The following is an 18,637-nucleotide window of genomic DNA, read 5'->3' on the forward strand; positions in this document are numbered from 1 at the left end:
CCTGGGAAGATAGTCCCAGTGAGGGCTGTCTACACTGGGCTGGCTATACACATTAAAAATAAAAGGAACCACTTTGCCAGGGATGATGGTAATGAGGAGCAAGGTGTGCATATAGGGGCAGGGTATACAAGAAAAATCTTGATACATCTTTCTCAGTTTTGCTCTAAATCTAAGCTGCTTTTAAGTCTATTAATCTTACTTTATACACTCATGCACATACTTGTGCATGCAAACACACCACACACACACACACACACACACACATCCCACATTATAGAGATGGGCTCTGACAAGTGTAAAAATTTAAGAAATCTAGTTCTTTTATTTAACACCAAAGCAAACATCAATTGTTTAAAAAATAATGGCACCTGCTTTGAATTCATTGATGACAATGGCCATGGGGAAGATCTACAGAGAAATTACAATTTTAGGCAGATACAAAACTATGTAGCATCCCATGAGGTGGGATTCTGCAACAGAAGTTACAATCAGCATTCCTGATGTTATCTCAGAATTGCCTCTGTTGCCTCAGCACATCTGAAACACATTGCACATTTAGGTGAAATGTTTCTTTTAGGACAAACACAGTAGACATGCTTTAATATACGAGGACAGCAACATGTAAACTACCCTCAGACACTTCCAGTCTCTTCAAGCAGAGAGAATTGTATCCATGGCAGACAACGGTATTTTGGCTTTATTTCTAACAAGTCACCCAGTTCCCACTAATGACAAGTTTTTTAAAGCTCTTTATTTTTGATACAAACAGACCAATCTAATTGTTTTCTGTGATTTGTCCTTTTAGACCCCTTAAAAGTTACCTGCTACCTTTGAACCATCACTCTAAATAAGCCCATGTTCATACCTCTAAATAAGCCCAAGGTCAGAATTAAGAAAACATGCAAAATAGGTTTAATCACAGGTACGTGTGTTTTTCCAAACCCTGACAACTGGGTCTGAATTGGACATCAAAACAATAACAATACCACCATGATAAACTGCCATTCAACACAAAAGTAATTTGGTGTTTAAAATGCAACCCAAAAGAATCAAAGTAACTAGTTGCTGTGTGTGTGTGTGTGGGGGGGGGGACGAGCTCCCTCACCCCTCCCACCCTGTGTTAGAGAAGTGGCGGGGCAGTAAGAACTCACTGAGGGAGATGCTTAAATCTCCCTCAGTGCTACAGAGTATTAATGTGAATGAATGTCAATGGACAACACAAGAACACCTGATAACTACTAAGCCACAAGCCAGGAGCTTGAGATGGGGAATCCTGCCTTCACACTCCAAAATCAGTGAGAGCATTTGAGGTCACTGTTTGCTTCACAGTGAGTGGCTGCTTAGGTTTTTGTTTTTGTTTTTAAATATTTACTATTCTTAGTATTTTAAAGTTCTGCTCTGTCCTCTTTAATCACTCTCCTGATGATTGACGGTGATGTCACCAGAGGTCCAGAGTCCAGCATCTAGCATCCTTCACCAGTGTCCCTAGGCAAGCAGGGAAGGTGCTCACTCGTCTACAACTGGTTCTCAACACAAGAGATACACAAAACGTTGACTCTCAACAGAAAGTGCAAAACAAGATGGGCCGACTCAATTACAAATCGATTCCAATTCCAGGGTACCTCACAGCTCTTATCGCTACTTCTATTTGTATATTTATACAGTTCAGTTCTTCAGTGTGTAAGCCATATGCTCAAGAGAGCGAGAGAGGGGTTATATAGCCCTTGAGAGAAAAAAAGAACGGCAGAATTGAAGTCTCCTTGAACTATACAATCTTGTTAAAAAAAAAAAAACTTCACAAACTTTCCATAAGACAAGTATGCCACAGAGCTGCACATACCCAGGCAAGGAAGGTGATTGGACATTTAATGGGAGTGGGTGGGATCTAAGTTCTTTAGAAGGAATCATGATGATTTGGCTAGCCCTCCTCTACCCGTGAATTCACAACGGTGCCCGTTTCTCACAGATTCTGTTCCAAGCTCAGTCTGAAGGGTGTGGCGTATGCTGGTTTGGGCTTTCTCATCAGGGAGAAGAAACACAGACTGCGGGTCTGACAAGTGACAATCAAGAGCGGTCCTGTTAGGCTGTGCAGGGGTGAGAACAGAACCTTCTCCTGGGTTCTCCCAGAAGTCTAGCTAAGCCTCTAAGGCTGCATTCAAATGCATTCTGAAACCTGTTGGCAGCATTCCCGGCACCCCAGGCCCTGGCACACTCTAAGTGCCACTTGGAAATATTCACAAATAGGAGTGGGTAGCCAGCAGAGTCCAGCTTGCTTCAGGGTGTAAGGAGATGGAATCTGGTGCCTACAGGTAAAGGACAGGCCATTAAAATATAAGAATAAGGGAACATGATGGTTCTCGCTTCCTGCCTTTTTTTTTTGGACTAGAAACGCCTGTCTCCAGTGTGGGGACAAAACCATGGGTAGGAGTGGGGCTGGGACCTCCCCTATCCCTGATTTCAAAATCCTTTGCATTTCATAAAGTTATATTTATTATTTTTTGAAAAGAGTGGCTCTGGAATTGGTTAGGGGTAATAGTTAAATACTTTGTGAATTTACTAAAATTATTCAATTATTGACTTAGAAGTTAGAGTTGGGGAGGGATAAAGGTTGGAGCTGTGTGGGTCCCACTCACATTACCTGGACTTGAACTAAATTGCTACATGCTGCCACCTCCAACCTCCAGGGAATGTCCCTAAGGACACCCACTTGTAAGTGAGAACAGTTAAATCTAAGAGCGATTCTTCTGGAAGAAAGTATTTAAGAGTATCTTTACATTTTCAGCAGGTGGGGTGGGAGGACCAGAGTCCTGACTGGCTGGCTGACAGCATCCAATAAAATCTTCTCTCTCCACCTGGTGGTGTACACAGAAAACCATGGCAACCATCAAACAAAACACGGCAGCTCTCAAACAAAACACAGCAGCTCTTGCACGCTTTCTGCTCACCAGCAGTGCATTTATCTTGTGACCTCAGCACTTGTCTGTGTACCTAAGAGACAGACAGCAGAAACTCACCTCCATCCAGCACAGGACTTAATTTTATTCCTGATGCCTTTCACGTCCCTAAGGGGACCCTCCTGCTCTCATCTGGGGTAAAGGGCTCCCGCTAATCTAGCCACCATTTGATTAGACCTAAAAGTTCACATCCCTCTTAGGCCCCTGGTGTCCTGTCTCGGCACACAGAAGCTTTATGAAGTTTGATTTTGCTGTCTCTGAGAAAAGGAAAACCAGGCAACGCGAGCGTCATTCGTTTTCATTTCCTGAACAAGCTTTGCAGCCTGATCCCTGCAGACCCCGTGAGTAAAGTGAATCACATAAAGTGCATCCTGTCCTCTAAGGGCATTTATCACAGTTAACAATTGCCAGAGCATTGGCCTCCCCAGGGATGTTCGCAGGACCCCGAGGTACCAAAGCTACAGTTCGACAACAGCCTGGCTGCACTCTCCGAGGGCAGGGCACTGCTAACCAACGCTAGATGAAATCAGGCGTGTGGTACCCTAGGCATAAGAGGAAAGGCCAGCTGTAAGTCCTAGTGTCTACCTTGTAAAGTGCAGGGCCTCCGGTCGGGTAGACTTTTGCTTGGATAAGCAGGTAGAAGATTTCCATGTTATGAGGACATACGCCATTGACCGCTGTGAACACTGGGTACATAGTTGGACATAGAGCCACCTGTAGGCAAGTGGGATAGATCACAGAGAGACTCGCTGAGCCTCTGCAGACCCCTAGGGGCTCAACCCTGCCAGGACCCGTGGTCACTCACTTCCCGGAGCCCTACCATCTTCTTGCTGCTCAGGGGAACTCAGAACACAGCTGTTAGCTATCATGGCGCTCAAAGAACAGGGCTTTACTGTGCCGAGCTTGACAGGTGGGCTGGAGATCTGCTCTGATTAAGGCAGTGAGCCACGTGAGGACTCTGGGACAGTCTCACATTAGCCACATACAGGGACAGTGTTGGCAACGGCTACTAGGTTAAGAGACTACCTATTTACACCACACAAGCTCTGGTCCTTCCCGCCATCTTTGGCACAGCCGTTCATTCAGGAATTTTGGTAGTATGCACAGGGTTTGCTTCAAAATAAAAACTCGAGAGGATGCGAAGGCAGGAACCAGCAGGCTCATCTTGGGATGATTATCCTTTCTATGGCACACAAGATATGGTCCCAGTTTTTGCAGAATATTGCCAGAAGAGTCACGGCAAAGAAGGTGCCAAGGATGTGGGAGCGACTCTTCATCATGGGCGAGACAAACTTGGCCAGGGTGGATACACACACGAGGATGACGGTCATGAAGGCCAGAACCACGTTGATGCACTTCCCCAGCAGGACCTTGGCGTTCACAGCATCTGTCTGCAGGGTCTGCTGCTCCTGTTGATGTAGCTCCAGCTTGGAGACGCGAGTCTGGCAAGATTCCAAGGCTTCCTGTGGGCAAGAGGAGAACAGGGGTCAGACATGGCTGGAACCCCAGGCCTTGCGGGAACACATGCCCAGATGTGCCCCATGCCCCAGCTCAGAACATCAACTGCCACGGTTGTTTCAAATCCCTAAGCCAATGGTGAGAGATAAAGTTATAAGACAGGAATCCCAAGACTCATTTTACCCTGACTGGCACGGGTAGGGTACCCACGTGTATTGGACCATAAACTGATGAAAGGGAGGAGTTACAGTGATCTACTTTTGTTTATTTGTTTATTGTTTTTGTTTGCTTTTTGGCAACAAGGTGTCTTGTGAAGTAGCCCAATCTGATCTTAAACTTCGAATCCTCCTGCCTCAGCCTTCCAAAGTACTGAGATTTGGGATTATAGTCAAATAGCATCATACCTGGACATAAAGATTCATTTTTTCCCCTTAATGTATTTATACTTGAGATAAGGTGACATGAAACACTGGTGTCTGTTGGCGCTGTCAGGAGGAGACTGAAAAGGGGCGGGACTGGATCTCTACTCTAGGATGTAGGCTGTTCCACTGTCATCTCATCTGTGGTAGCTGCTCTTTCCCACTGCCCCTCCACCAGTGTGTGTGTGTGTGTGTGTGTGTGTGTAACGACAGCAGGGAGGATGCAGATGCTAAGGGAAAAGACCAACAGCAGACCCCTCTGCCTCCATCTGCGTTGTGAATCTATTCCTTAAGTCAGCAGTTCAGGCTGTCTCTCCGGACCCAGTGCAGTCTTCCTGAGACGGCATCACGTGGGTGACTCAGAGTAGACCTCTAGCCTGGCTACTTCTTCAGAGGCTGACTCGAACACCTACAGAGTTTTTGGGATATGTCCCTGTGCAACTCAGTCACAAGTACATGGTGTGTACCAACTCTACACGCAGTGACCCTGCATCCTCATATCTCCAACTCCTTTTCTTAAAACACCACTAGGCCTCTATGACAGAAGCCTGAAAGCATCCTTTGACGTGTTCCCTGTCCAGCCATCAGCTGTCTCTGCCAATGCAGTCAGCTCGCATTGTCCATTTTACTTCATTTCTCTCTTACAGTCCCCACTCACCCGGGGTCGTTGGGACCTCGTGCTTGCCGTGATCTGACATGAATTTCACACTGAGTGTTCCATCATCCACAGTCCCTGCCACAGTCCTTGTGACCTTAGAAAGACATGCATCTCTGACATCCCTCTTCATAAAACCCTTTGTGGAGTCTTGCTTGGCCTACGCACAGCCATCTTCTCCTGCTTCTACCCAGTGCTCTGGCCAACCGACCCTTTCCAGGTTCTGAAAACGCCTGGGGGACTTTGTCCATGCAGTACACACGTGTCTGAAGTCTCATTCCCATGGGCATTACCTGAAGGAAGCCCTCCCTGACCCAAGTTGTGTGCAGTCGGGGACTGGGCTCGCCCTGCCCTTCTTGTCCGCTTCAGAAGGGAGCAGCTCCCAGAGGAAAACTACGCCTCCTGGGAGGCAGCGCGGTGTGCCTGCTCCTCTGCCCGTCTGTGGTGGCAATCATTTGCCAATGGGCTTGTGCAGCTGCGTGCGGTCACCTTTCCAGGGCTTTAAGCGAGTGCAATGGTTCCAACATTGATTTGCTTTCCTCCCGCTGAACGTACTCACTGGGCCAAAGAACAGGGTTCTCCGTTACTATAGCAACTTTCATTAAACTAGGCTGCCGACCAAAGGATAAAACTTTCTCAGATCTTCACATTTAAGCGCCTCTGGCTGCCTGCACTAACAGGCGAGTCAGAAGGGTGGGCTAGCTTTCAGCTAAGGGGCCCAGGGATTTTTTTTTTTCCTTTTTCCTTTCCATTTTAGATATGGCATGCAAAGGGTGGCAGATCATGACAAAGGACTGTCACGTTTGGCCTTTTCACTCTGTTTTAGGGAAGAGAAGTCCATGTCTCCTCAGGCTAAAGTCTTACTCAAAGAAGAATCCAAGAAAATCAGGCAGTGAATGGCAAGGCACTGAGAGATAATAAACCTCAAAACCTCACAACAATTAGGATTTCTTTGGTCGAGTGTTTAACTTGTTTTGCATGAAAATAGAGGAAGGGGTTATCTTTCATAGTTTAAATTGGATATTTAGGATTTTAAAGGGGTGGGGGGGGGAAATCAATCAATTAACAGCAAAGCCTGTGGGTCTGTGGGCCCTTGTTACGTGTGTGTGTGTGTGTGTGTGTGTGTGTGTGTGTGCGTGCGCGTCATCCCAGTGGAAGCTCCCTTAGAAGAATCACAGACGCAGGGAACAGAGAGACCAGAGGGATCAGTGGCTCAAAGCCTGGGGAATGTTGCTACTTAACAATAAGATAAAAGGAGCCCAGCTTTAGCTTCTTGGCTGTTTATGATGGGCCTGGTGAAGACTCTGGTACAATAAATATCTGATTCCATTTGATCTTCTGGACTTTTTTGAAGATGAGGAATCAGAGGCGCACCGCGCTGACTCGGCCAGGTTCACACAGAGACAGAGTAGTGGAGCCAGCTTTGAACCTCCGTGACCTTTGTCATTTACAGAGCTGCTCTTGATAGCTCTGACTAGAGATGCCGCTGAAAAAATGTGGAAATGAACTCCTCAGAAGTTCAAGTTCCCTTTGTGGGGGCCCTCCCTTGACCTGACCTCCTGGCTCCCAGAATATGTTTCTTAAAGAAATGAGAACAGACGTTAATCCAAACCATCCCCGAAATGAGGAAATGGCACATTTAGACCCCACCCAGTGATATCCCAGACCTGTTCTAAAATAGGACTGACGGCCTAAGGGTGGGTGGGATGGCTCAGTGGGTAAAACACTTGCGGCTAAGTCTGAATTTTGATTCCTGGGAACCATTTTCAGTAGAAAAAAGGGGACTGACTCCTGCAAGCTTGTCTCCAATTGTCGTGTGTATGCTGTGACATGTGACACACACACACATTCACACACACACACACTCACACACACACACACTCACATACACACACACACACACACACACACACGCACACGCACACGCACACGAGTAAATGTAATAAAAAAGATGTTTTAGATAGAATCACTTCACAGATGAGAGGTCTTTCCCCCAGGTCACTCAGTGGGGACTCTGAGGCTCCTCACCCAGAGAACAGATAGTAGTTTCCCAGTGTCCACTGCTCTCTGGGGACAATGTTTCCCATCAGCCCTAAAGCCCTGCTTCCCAGAACTGTCCAAGCAGATCTCTGGCATCAGCAAACACAGCCTCCACCAGTGCAGAATAAAATGCTTGCAGCTGACCTGCAGCATGAGCACCAGGGAGAAAGGGCCATCGTCTGTGCTTCCGCCTTCACCCTTGTAAAGAGGGGTTCAGAGCGTGGATGGCCTTCCCTAAGCTCAGAAAATACCCACCAACTGCGAGAAAATGGGAGATGAGCATTACTCTTTCCGGTTATTGTTAAGAGTTCTTTTAAAAGGTGACCTAGGAGCCGAGGGCTGCTCCCTAGCAGCCTGGGGACCCCGGGAGGAAGTCCTGCACCTGGTTTTTGTTTGTGACCTAACTGTTCCGTGGATCTACTTATCCCTTCCTGCCAACCCTCTGGGCCTTGCCTTTCCCTTTCAGGTCATTCCTAAGGGACAATTTGCAAGACCTTGTTCAGGTCACTTTACCTTTTTGTACCTCTGTCCCCAGATCTGAGAAACAGGGCCAACAATAAGAGGAACTACAAAGGGCTATTGATTAAGTACTGAGTACAGTGTAGTGACTGGCAGTCAGACACCTGACCATCTTACAAATACAAAGCAATTGCTTAAGCAAACTCAAGGCTTGCTCAGAGCCAAATAGTAAATAATAGACTCGAATCTAAGGTTTACCATGGAATGTCTGACTGCCACCCCCACTCCCTGCTCCTATCCCAGCCAGCGGGGCATAGCTGGACTGGATTTCAGGGGCACTGTTAGGGTCTTTGATAGAGCCATCTGGTATACCTTTAGACTACTCCAACCTCTACAAGAAGCTTCCTGAAGGCAGGCTGCCTAACTTGTGACATTTCTTAATAGTTTAGAGTTGTTGGTCTTAGGCTAGTGATAAATACTTGCCAACTGAGTTAGGCAACAGGGGTACATGTGAAGACTCCCAGTAACATGGGCAGTGTAAGCCAATGGGGCAGGAGGTGGATGGGAGAGATTTATGTAGAGAGAATGAACCATCTTGCCCATGCCCTTGCCATTGTTTGGAGAAATGGACCGGGTCAGTCTGTTTAATGAATTAAAGCCTGAAAAAATCCTATACCAGGGTCTGTCCAGGAAGGGACCCATACCTGGATGTCCCTTGAGCGCTCATAGGCCTGGTAGGCCACCTTCTCCTCAGCGCTGGCTAGCTCCTGCTTCAGGTTGGCTGTCTCATGCTGGTGCAGCTCTGTCAGGTCATGGAGCTGGTCTTCAAGTCGCTCATACCTTAACCAAGACAGGAGCCACAATGAGCACGTGCCACAGGTGTCCCAACGGCACACCTAGAATGTTCTAGAATGATGTCCTTTTTATATCTTGGGGCCCTTGGCTTGTTTTCATCCCCATGGAAGACTGTTTTTCTGAAAGAGTAGGTCTATTTGTGGGGAACACGATTTTGGTTACCCCTGAATCCCAATTCTGGGAGGGACCTACCTGCCTCGGCAGTCTTAACTGTATATCCTCAACTTTGGGACTGTACCAAGATCAAACCTGTTTTGGTTTTTTTTCCACCCATGCCAGACCAGCACCTGGACTGGCTGCCGTGACAACAGGTAGATTTTTATCAGGGATGCTGTTGCTTCTAGCTGGGAGACAGTTGTACAGCAAGGGCAGGCCATGACCAGCCACATCTATAGCAGCCTCTCCCTTTTTCTGTCCAACAGTAATCGGAGGCTCGTGGTCACACAGCCCACAAGGAAAAGAACGAAGATTTTATGATTAGCTTCCACTCCGGAAGGCAATTTCACTGCCTTGCAGCCACCACCCAGACATGCTTTTTCAGCCATTAGCCTATTAAGTGCTAATAAAAAAAATTAACCTCAGGGCTGGAGAGACAGTTAAAAGCACTGGCTGCTCTTTCAGAGGACCTGGGTTCAAACCCCAGCACCTGCATGGTTGGCTCACAAGTGTCTGTAACTCCAGTTCTAGGAAATCTGTTGCCCTTTTCCCGTCTCATGGGCACGGCACACACATGGTGCACAGACATCCACTCGGGCAAGATACTCATACACATAAAATATAAATAAACACATCTTTTTAAGGAACAGGTTAGGAGCAAGCTCATCACAAATTATAGATGGCTTATGGGACAGCATATCCAAAAACCCAAAAGTGAGAGAAAGGCACTTCCTTTCCCATGCCCCTCCCCCATCAGAGAAGAGAATTTGTGTCTTTTTTGAAACTTTGTTCTGAGTAACTTTAAGAGGTTGCAGTATTTAAGGATGAAGCTTTAGCCTGAAATGACTGGCCCATGCCAGTTATAGATATTTACGTAGGTCATCTGAGAGATGAAAAAGCTTGATCCAGATTTAATGATTATCAGATTCAGATTCACGGGTGCCAAGCGTTATCACTGTTCTAAGTAAGCCTTTGAACCTGTTAAGGAATGCACCTGATGGTTATGTCACGGGGATCACCACACCCACACGCAGGACACATGAAAGCAAAGGCAGTCCAAGGCTCACACAAGGAGTGTTTGTGCTTTGGGATAAGACATGCATCCAACACATGCTTTATCTCAAGGGATCTGGATGAAGCTGAGGTCAGCCCATTCTCACGCCACCATGACTTGAAAAATAGTTTTTTTTTACAGTCCACAGAATCGACTGACCGGGACTCGAGTGGGCTGGCAGAGATCAGGGAGCCTGTGTAGGTCTAGCCTGGGTCCTCTGCGTATATGTTAGGGTTGTGTAGCCTGGTGTTCTTGTGGGAGTCCTAACAGTGGGAGTGGGGCTGTCCTTGAACCTTTGCCTACTTGTGGGACCCTTTCCTCCAACTGGATTGCCTCGTCCGCCCTTGATGTGAGAATATGTGCCTGGTCGTATTGTAGCTGGTTACACAGTGTTTGCTTCATGTCCATGGGAGGCTTGCTCTTTTCTGAGGAAAGGTGGATCAGGGTGGTGTGTGTGTGTGTGTGTGTGTGTGTGTAGAGCCTGGGGGAGGGGAGGGAGGGGAAACTGCAGTTGGGATGAAACATATGAGAGAATAATAAATTAAAAAACAAAAAAACAGTTCTTGTAAGATATGTATAAGACAGGCTAAAACACAGTTTCAAGGCTGGTAACATGTCTCAGTGGTATAGCACACACTTATGGTGTGTGAGGCCCTTGGTTCAAATCTTGGCATCACAAAAAACTTTGGTAAAAATAAGAAAGAGCCACGTTCTGAATTATGACATAAAATTGTACATCAAGTGTAAGTTAAATTTACACCTTAAATGGTCTGTTTTTGTTTTTGTTTGTTTGTTTGTTTTTTGTTTTTCTGAGACAGGTTTCTCTGTATAGCCCTGGCTGTCCTGGAACTCACTCTGTAGACCAGGCTGGCCTTGAACTCAGAAAGCTGCCTGCCTCTGCCTCCCAAGTGCTGGGATTAAAGGCGTGCACCACCACTGCCTGGCTCAACTTAAATGTTATAGTATGCAATAAACGTTTACAATCTATTTCACATTCTTAGAAGTTAACTCATTTTGATGGGAATAATTTGGGAGGATCCTTTTATGTGCAAAATGGGTCAAACAATCTCATATTCGTTCATCTATACTCTTTCTTAAAAAACTATATTAAACACTGGGCTGGTGAGACGGCTCAGTGGTTAAAAACACTGACTGCTCTCCCAAAGGTCCTGAGTTCAAATCCCAGCAACCACATGGTGGCTCACAACCATCCATAATGATATCTGACGCCCTCTTCTGGTGTGTCTAAAGATAGCTACAGTGTACTTACATAAATAAACAAACCTTTAAAAAAACAAAGCCAAAACAAAAAACCTATAAACACATAAATGCCAGGCTACAGAACCTATAATCTCAAGATGGTGTTTGAGAGCCACTCATTTATAATAAAAATGCCTCTGTGTGTGTGTGTGTGTGTGTGTGTGTGTAGAGGCCAGAGCTTGATGCCAGGTGTTTTGGGTCTCTCACTGAACCTGTGAGCACTTTATCCACAGAGCCAAGGTTCCTGTGTGTGTGTGTGTGTGTGTGTGTGTGTTTTAAAAAGCTTAATGAACAAAATATGTATATTTCAAACTGACATACCACATAAAAATCTATCTCATTGTCTCATTGTCCAACGAATTAGGTCCACTGTCTGCTATGATGGAGGGAAACAGATCTCTAAATTAGTGTAACAAGGCCATCACAGACGTCTGCTGAATCAATTTCTTACTAGGCACGTGAGTCACGGCTTGGGTAACGATATTGTAAGAGACCTATGCATATAATGTCTTCTTCTAATTGTCAGCTATAAACCAGAAATTATGGAATTTAGGATTATGAAGGATGGGAAGAATTTTCAGTCTTTAAATGCCTTTGCATTCTCATCCATATCTATTGCAAACACATGTATTGATGCTTCACTTATAAGCAGACAGCTTCTACTCCATGCTTCTAAAGGAATCCCCGAGGGAAGACTCCACATACGCACCTGTATCTCTCCTCTTGCAGAGTTTGAGAGATAAAGCCGTATTCCCTCTTAAACTGCACCTTCAGTGCCTCGATGTCCTCCGCCAGCTGGGTTTGGGTAACCTTGATCCCCCTCAGCTCTTCCAGGATCCTGGCAAGTTTCCTCTGACTGTCCATGGGGCTGGCTCCACCAGCGCCAAAGGACTGGTTCCCATTGCTGTCTGCTGAGCCGGATGTACCACTAGAACATTCGTCATCGCTGCCATACTTGGGTTTGTTCACGATGGTAGCACTGCCGCCGTAAGCCCTGGGGCTGGCTTCCGGCCTGAACTCCTCTAGGGAATTCTTCAAGTGAGCGATGTTGTCTGCGCTACCAAACTTATTCCGGATCAAGTTGGCAAACTCTCTGGACTTATTGAAGACAAACACGGGGGGCGTGAGGGAGACCCCTGGCATGCTCGATTTACTGCTCTCCAGGCAGTGGGGAGCAGTTCGAGATTTCACGTGGGCATCCTTCAGCGAGTGATGTATTTCCTTCAGGCTGTCTTTAGAAATGTCCTTTGAGCTTCTGGTCGCTCCATTCTGCTCAATCTCCCTGAGCTTTTTGTGGTACTGCTCTAACTTCTTCTGGAGCTGGGCGATGGAGTGGGCTGACTTCTGGTTCTTCTTCTCAAAGACCTGCTTGATTCGCCCGGCCTGCTGCTTGTCTGCGCTGCTGACCAGTTTCAGATATTCCGCAACATTCCCATCTCGGGACGTCTGCTCGATTTTTATCTGCTCTGTCACCTTTAAGATTTTTTGTTTCAGGCTGTCTGCATTGAGTTTGACCTTGTGGAAATCCAGGATGCCATCCGGGACATCGAAGTTGAGGTTGGTGTCTGACCCGCCTCGGCGTATGTTCAGGGGCAGGCTGAGGGTGTTCATGTCATGTCGTTCCACCTGGAAGAGACCGAGAACCAGATTGACACCTGAAGTGAATGAGACGCTCAGTGTGAGGGAACTGCCCACGTACACGTGGCACATCTCTTAAGGCCTAGATTTTCCAATGCTTGTGTCACAGGATGAACACTCTATGCTATCCTTCCAAGCTGAAGAAGGTGGGACAGCCCAACTCCATCCTGTATCTGTGTGATGTGAAATCACATCTCCAGCGCATCCAATCTGCTCTCTGTAGGTGGAAACTGTCAGTTGCCAGGGGAGAAGAAAATGCAGAACGGAATGAGGAAGCCAGTCAGTTCTGGTTTCCTGTGTGACTTGGGAAGCTTGCCATGACCCTCACTGTGTGCCTTATGACGAACAAGGCCCCTAATACAGGACTCAGTCATTTAACAAGACAAGGAAAAAAATTGGGGGGGGAGAGGGAGGGTTAATCTAACAGACACATACATCAAGAAAATTATTTTTCTAATAGAACCATTAAGCAGATGTGACAGAACTGTATGGTGCATGATTAACTTTGATAAGTGAATAATAAAATGGTATCTCTATATGAAAATAAATAATTCCAAACTACAAGCACAGTGATTAAAATAAATGAACAGAAGATAGTAATATAGTCCAAATGCTGCGGTCATTTAATACAGTTCCTCATGCTGTGCTGACCCCAGCCATAAAGTTACTTTGTTGCTACTTGATAACTGTAACTGTGCTACCATTATGAAGTGTAATGTTAAGTACCCGATAGACAGTCCCAGACAGGTTGAAACCTGCAGGCTGAGAACTGCTGTGATAATACAAAGCCGGCCAGACACCTGCTTTCACATTCACAGGCTGTCCAGACAAAAAAACCTACAAAGTAGCATCCAGCATCCTGGCCAGGGCTAGAAGTTTGTGCTCTACATGGAAGGGGCAGGACCAGCCCTTGCACAGAGTTTGCTGATGTGTTTATAGAGATTATCGTGTTTGATCCTTATTACTAAGCCAGGCATGAAACATGCTAAAGACACATACATGTAGCAATTGAGTGCAGTGGTTTGACGCCAAGCCTCCTCTCGCCCTATTATTCTGTCACCATCCTCAGAGGATGATAAATGAGCCATGGTAGAGCCTGAACACAATTGCAATTAGAATGTCTAATCTGAAACATCGCAGCTGTCAAGTTAACATCCCCTTGATAAGAATAATACCATTTACCCTATAGGAGACAAGGTGATGTCAGGCAGAAGTTACCTCTTCCCACCTTGTAAAGAACCAGGGATGTGGCAGCAAAAGGCTAGTAAGGGATTAAACAGACAGACCTCACAGTGTTTGAGTGAGCCAGACTCGATACAGACCACTTTCAACCTGAGCATGAAGTCTTTGCCACCATCCTAAATCCTGCCTATAGGACGTGCCTTAAGAGGGGAGACTACCGTAGGCAGAGGTTGACCAGTAGGCCCCTTGGTGTCTAAGTTTGTTGGTATTTTCTCGTACCCCCCTCTTCCCACACACAGTTGCCATGAAGCAGACTCTTTCTTGCTGCTTTATCTAGCGGGGAGGTCATCATGAAGGAGCATGCAAGTCAGGCTGAAAGGAAATAGACACAGGTCACTGTGAGACTCGACGGCAAGGTATTTGAGGAGGACAGAGGGGCCATGTCTGTGCTTGGTCAGGAAGAAGGAGTGTCAGGTACACGGAGATCTTCAGGTGTGTCCAGGAGGGTGGTCACAGAGAGCTCACAGAAGCTATGTGCCCGTGGCTCGTTACTGGACAGGAACAGCAATGGGTCCAAATGAGAACAAGGAAAAGAAATACACCAAACCTAGAAAATGCTGATTTGAGACAGACAGGGTAATTCATGGTTGGCTGTTCAGCCAGTGAGGCTGGAAACCATGTTTCTCTGGAGGTACCAGAGCTGACCACACCTCCGAAGAACCGAGTTCCTAAGGCCTCCCGGTTGAAATCACACTACCCAGCCCCAGCGAGGCCCCAGATTGCCTTTCGAGCCTCAGCTGCAGTTGGGAGATGCCACTTAGCCTAAGTGGGCTGGTTGGCAGTGAGTGGAGAATGGGAGCATCCTCTGTTTTTTCTCACAGTGCCCCCCACTTGTGCTCCTCACTTGTCTATGTGTGTGCTTTGGAGAGCCACTCCAACGCCTCCCCTCCCCCCCCCCCCAGCTTTCCCAGTGCTGGCAGAAGCCGCTTCTTCCTGCCCACCTTCTATTGCCCTGGGATCATGTGGTCCTGCTTACTCTGTCTTACTGCTCCTCTCGGCACTTTCACTACCCGTCTTCTGCAGGACAGGGACATGAGAGAGATGATGTCACAGTTGTACCTAGCCTCGGCCAGCACTTCCTTTATTCTCAAAGGGTTGTCCACAACTGATCAACCAGAGTGACATCATTCTTTATTTCAAGAGGTCTACCCTGAAGTCATTCAAGATACCGATGAACAGAATAAACAAAACAACAAAACAAAACAACAAAACAAAACAAAACATAGCCTCATGTTCTGGCGCTGTAGCCATGACAATTCTAGACAGAGTTGTTTCCTAGTTTCCATGCTGTTCCAAATAGACTCCACTGAGAAGAAAGCTGAGTACCATTGTCTGACAATATACACAAACACAAATAAGGACTTTCCGTCTTTAAGTGAAGTATAGCTTACACTCAGGAAAGATCTCAGTATGTAAATAAGTATAAAACATGATTAGCATTTACAGTCTGAACACACTGTGTAACTACACAGAGCTACACAAAGAGGAGGAGAAGCACTCCTGGACCCCGTCAATCACAGCTACACTACCCTTCCCTCCAGGGGAATACAAACAGTGTCCATTAGTTTGGCCTATTTACACAATGTTCTTGTCAATTTTTTTTCTTTAATGAGCAGCTTGTTCTAGCCCTCTTAGAACTGCAATTTGAATATAAGATCAAATACACACACACATACACCATACCTCAATTGACATTATTTTGTTTTAGAACTGCTATGTTTGAAGAGAAAGGTTTCACGGTTTACCTGGCAAACCCATCAGGAAGTCACCGACTGCTCATCTTTCTTCTTCGGGTCTCCCTACCCCTGAGCTGGTCAGCCACCCAGGCGGTGCCAATGTCGTGAGTGAGCCAGCTCTCCTAAAGACTGCAGGTCCCAGGCAGCCTTATATACAGAGACCTGTTTACTCCCAGGAGGCTAATTGACTTTTGCCTTACTTTAAAGTTGTTAACAATGCTTGGCATGTCCTCAAGACTCTAGGCTGGGGAGAGAAACGGTGCTTAAAGCTCAAGTCAGTCCGTCTTACTGCCTGTCAGTAAATCTCAGGTGCACGTGTTTGAAGAGCAACAGAATTGTTGCGGGTGCATATTTCGGATTTTTATATGAAGCCTGATCATTGCACAGATAAGCAAGGGCCAGGTATACATTGCCCAACGCCCACAGATCCCCTGGTGACAACTGAGACAAAGGGGTATGTGTGAGGAAGAGAGCTGAGCCCTCTCTGTTTTGTTTATCTTGGAACTGATGCCCACCCCTGGAAGGTGCAACAGGCTCTCGGAGTTAGGCAGCAGCGGGGAGGGGGGTGTCAGAGGTTCCCAGAGCACCTGTAGTCAGCATACATGTGGACTGTGTGCACGAGGGAATGTGGGCGTGTTCCCACACTGTATTAACTAACTACATGTTTTTGGATAAACTGAGCCAGATTTGTGGGATTCTATCACTCGATCTGTAGAAGAGGGGGACAGGAAACAGAGTGAATACCGTATAATTTGAGGAGGTACAGCATACTACAAACTGTGAAGCTGCCAACACAGAGTCCGGACCGAGGGCTCTGGAGGCAGACTTCACCTCCATCCTCGTTATCATGGTTCCTAGAGACTAGCCTAGCCGTGGGCTCCTCCTCTGCAGACAGGCATGAAGACTCTTTAAAGAAGGGCTGGGGAGCTGATGACTGGGAAGAGAGGCTGCTCTTCATGCATGAGGACAGGAGTTTAAAGCCCTCGACCCAGATAAAAGTTGGGGTATTGCACCTATGACCTCAGTGCCACGGTGAGTATGGATTCCAGTCTTGCTTCAGGTTTAGTGAAAGACCCTGACTCAAGGTATTTAGGAGGAGATAAATGAACAGGACACCCAAGGTTCTCCTCTGGTGTATACACACACACACACACAGCAGACAGACACACATACATATACATACATACATACATACATACATACTACACACACATATACACAAAGACAGAGATATAGACACAGATACAGAGACACACACAGACACAAACACACAGAGACACGCATATACAAACAGACACACAGATAGAGACACACACATACACAGGCACACAGACATATACACCAACACACACAGAGACATACACAGACACACATAGACATACACAGATACACAGACATACATAGACACACATAGACACACACACATAGACACACACACACACACACACACAGACACACATATACACTCGTAAGATTCTCCACTGTAAAGAGCAAATAGATAACAAAGAGCTACAGGATCCTGGCACCCAGAGTGGCTTCAGTTGGTGTTTCCTGTCACCATCCTAATTTCATTTAAAAACATATCTTTATGTAAAAGGTGAAAGAAAAACAAGCAACCATTGTACTAACAACGGCTATTTTTGCAACACGGGGTTATAAGGGTTCATCTTATTATGCTTCTTCTGTATTTAGAAAAATATAGCCAATGCAACATTGTTTTGGCAGGAAGAGCTGTTGTTTTTAAAAACGATGGCTGACGTTTCCAGCCCTCCCACGACGACCTGGCTGCTATTCCTTGGATAAAAGGCAGAGCCCCAACATCCCAGCGAAATACCGCTGCTAATTGTGTTTTCTTCCGGCAGCAGAGACGTTTCCACTGTCACCTCAATGTTCTAGAACAAAGGCCGAGGAAAAGGCTAAGCCCTGGACAGACGTCAAAACCCAACCCTGAGTCATCTCTGCATCGACTCGGGCCTCCTGCAAGGTGCCCCAAGGTAACTCACATCCACCCTGAAGTCTGGCACAGTGTGGTCCTTCCCGGTGAGCTCAGAGCACACCGCTTGGGCTTGCTGCTCCCCAGTGACACTTGTCCCCACCCCTGCCTCCTACAGGGAGAGAACAAGATGTTCACGGACACTCTGAAATCCCAGGCGACACACCGGAAAGGAGAGGGGGCTTCTGCGACCCACTAGGACTGACGTGTTGCTTGCTCATCAGAGGTGCATGTACCACTGCAGAGGCGGCAGACCCATAGCTGGAAGGAAAGCCATCGATTGTGGTTCTGCTGTCATGGCTGTGGTCACAGCCTCACAGTCATACGTTTTTTGGAAAGTAGGTTGTTAGAGGTGAGGCCACGCTACGTTCTTGGCCCCTTCTGCACCTGACAGTTCCCTTTCTGCTCACAACAGGTTTCCTTTCTGCTCCTCTACCTTGTTCTGATTCTCACTGGGGGTGGGGCTCACCAGTAGGATGCTGGTGCCGGGCCATTTGGACCCTTGATCCCTCCGTTATCATGAACCAGATACATCTCTTTGTAAGTTAGTCAGCATTCCCTTATAGCAATGGATAACGGGCTAAGATATTCCTAAGGGACAGGGCGTGAGGCTTAGAACTGGCAGAGATCCAGAGAGTTCAGAACAACAGATAGTTAACAGCCTGCTTTGTCCCAAGGCCAGACTCAACAGACCTTCGCTCACAGAAAGGTAGCCTGT

General features: G+C 46.7%; 1 protein-coding gene across 7 annotated transcripts in view; it reads right to left on the reverse strand.

Annotated features, from left to right (window-relative positions):
- Positions 1–298: 298 nt before the first annotated feature.
- Positions 299–18,637, reverse strand: part of Tmcc3 (transmembrane and coiled-coil domain family 3) — a 281,954-nt gene continuing 263,615 nt past the window's right edge. For all 7 annotated transcript variants that reach the window (XM_052165550.1, XM_052165548.1, XM_052165551.1 and 4 more), the window contains 3 exons: positions 12,020–12,936; positions 8,690–8,825; positions 299–4,417 (listed from right to left, as the gene is read on the reverse strand). In XM_052165550.1, coding sequence (XP_052021510.1) covers positions 4,115–4,417; positions 8,690–8,825; positions 12,020–12,936 — 1,356 coding nt within the window. In that variant the 3' untranslated portion in view covers positions 299–4,114. The remainder of the gene's footprint in view (positions 4,418–8,689; positions 8,826–12,019; positions 12,937–18,637) is intronic.

The sequence above is a fragment of the Apodemus sylvaticus genome, chromosome 20, assembly GCF_947179515.1.
Source record: "Apodemus sylvaticus chromosome 20, mApoSyl1.1, whole genome shotgun sequence".
NCBI classification, from domain to species: Eukaryota; Metazoa; Chordata; class Mammalia; order Rodentia; family Muridae; genus Apodemus; species Apodemus sylvaticus.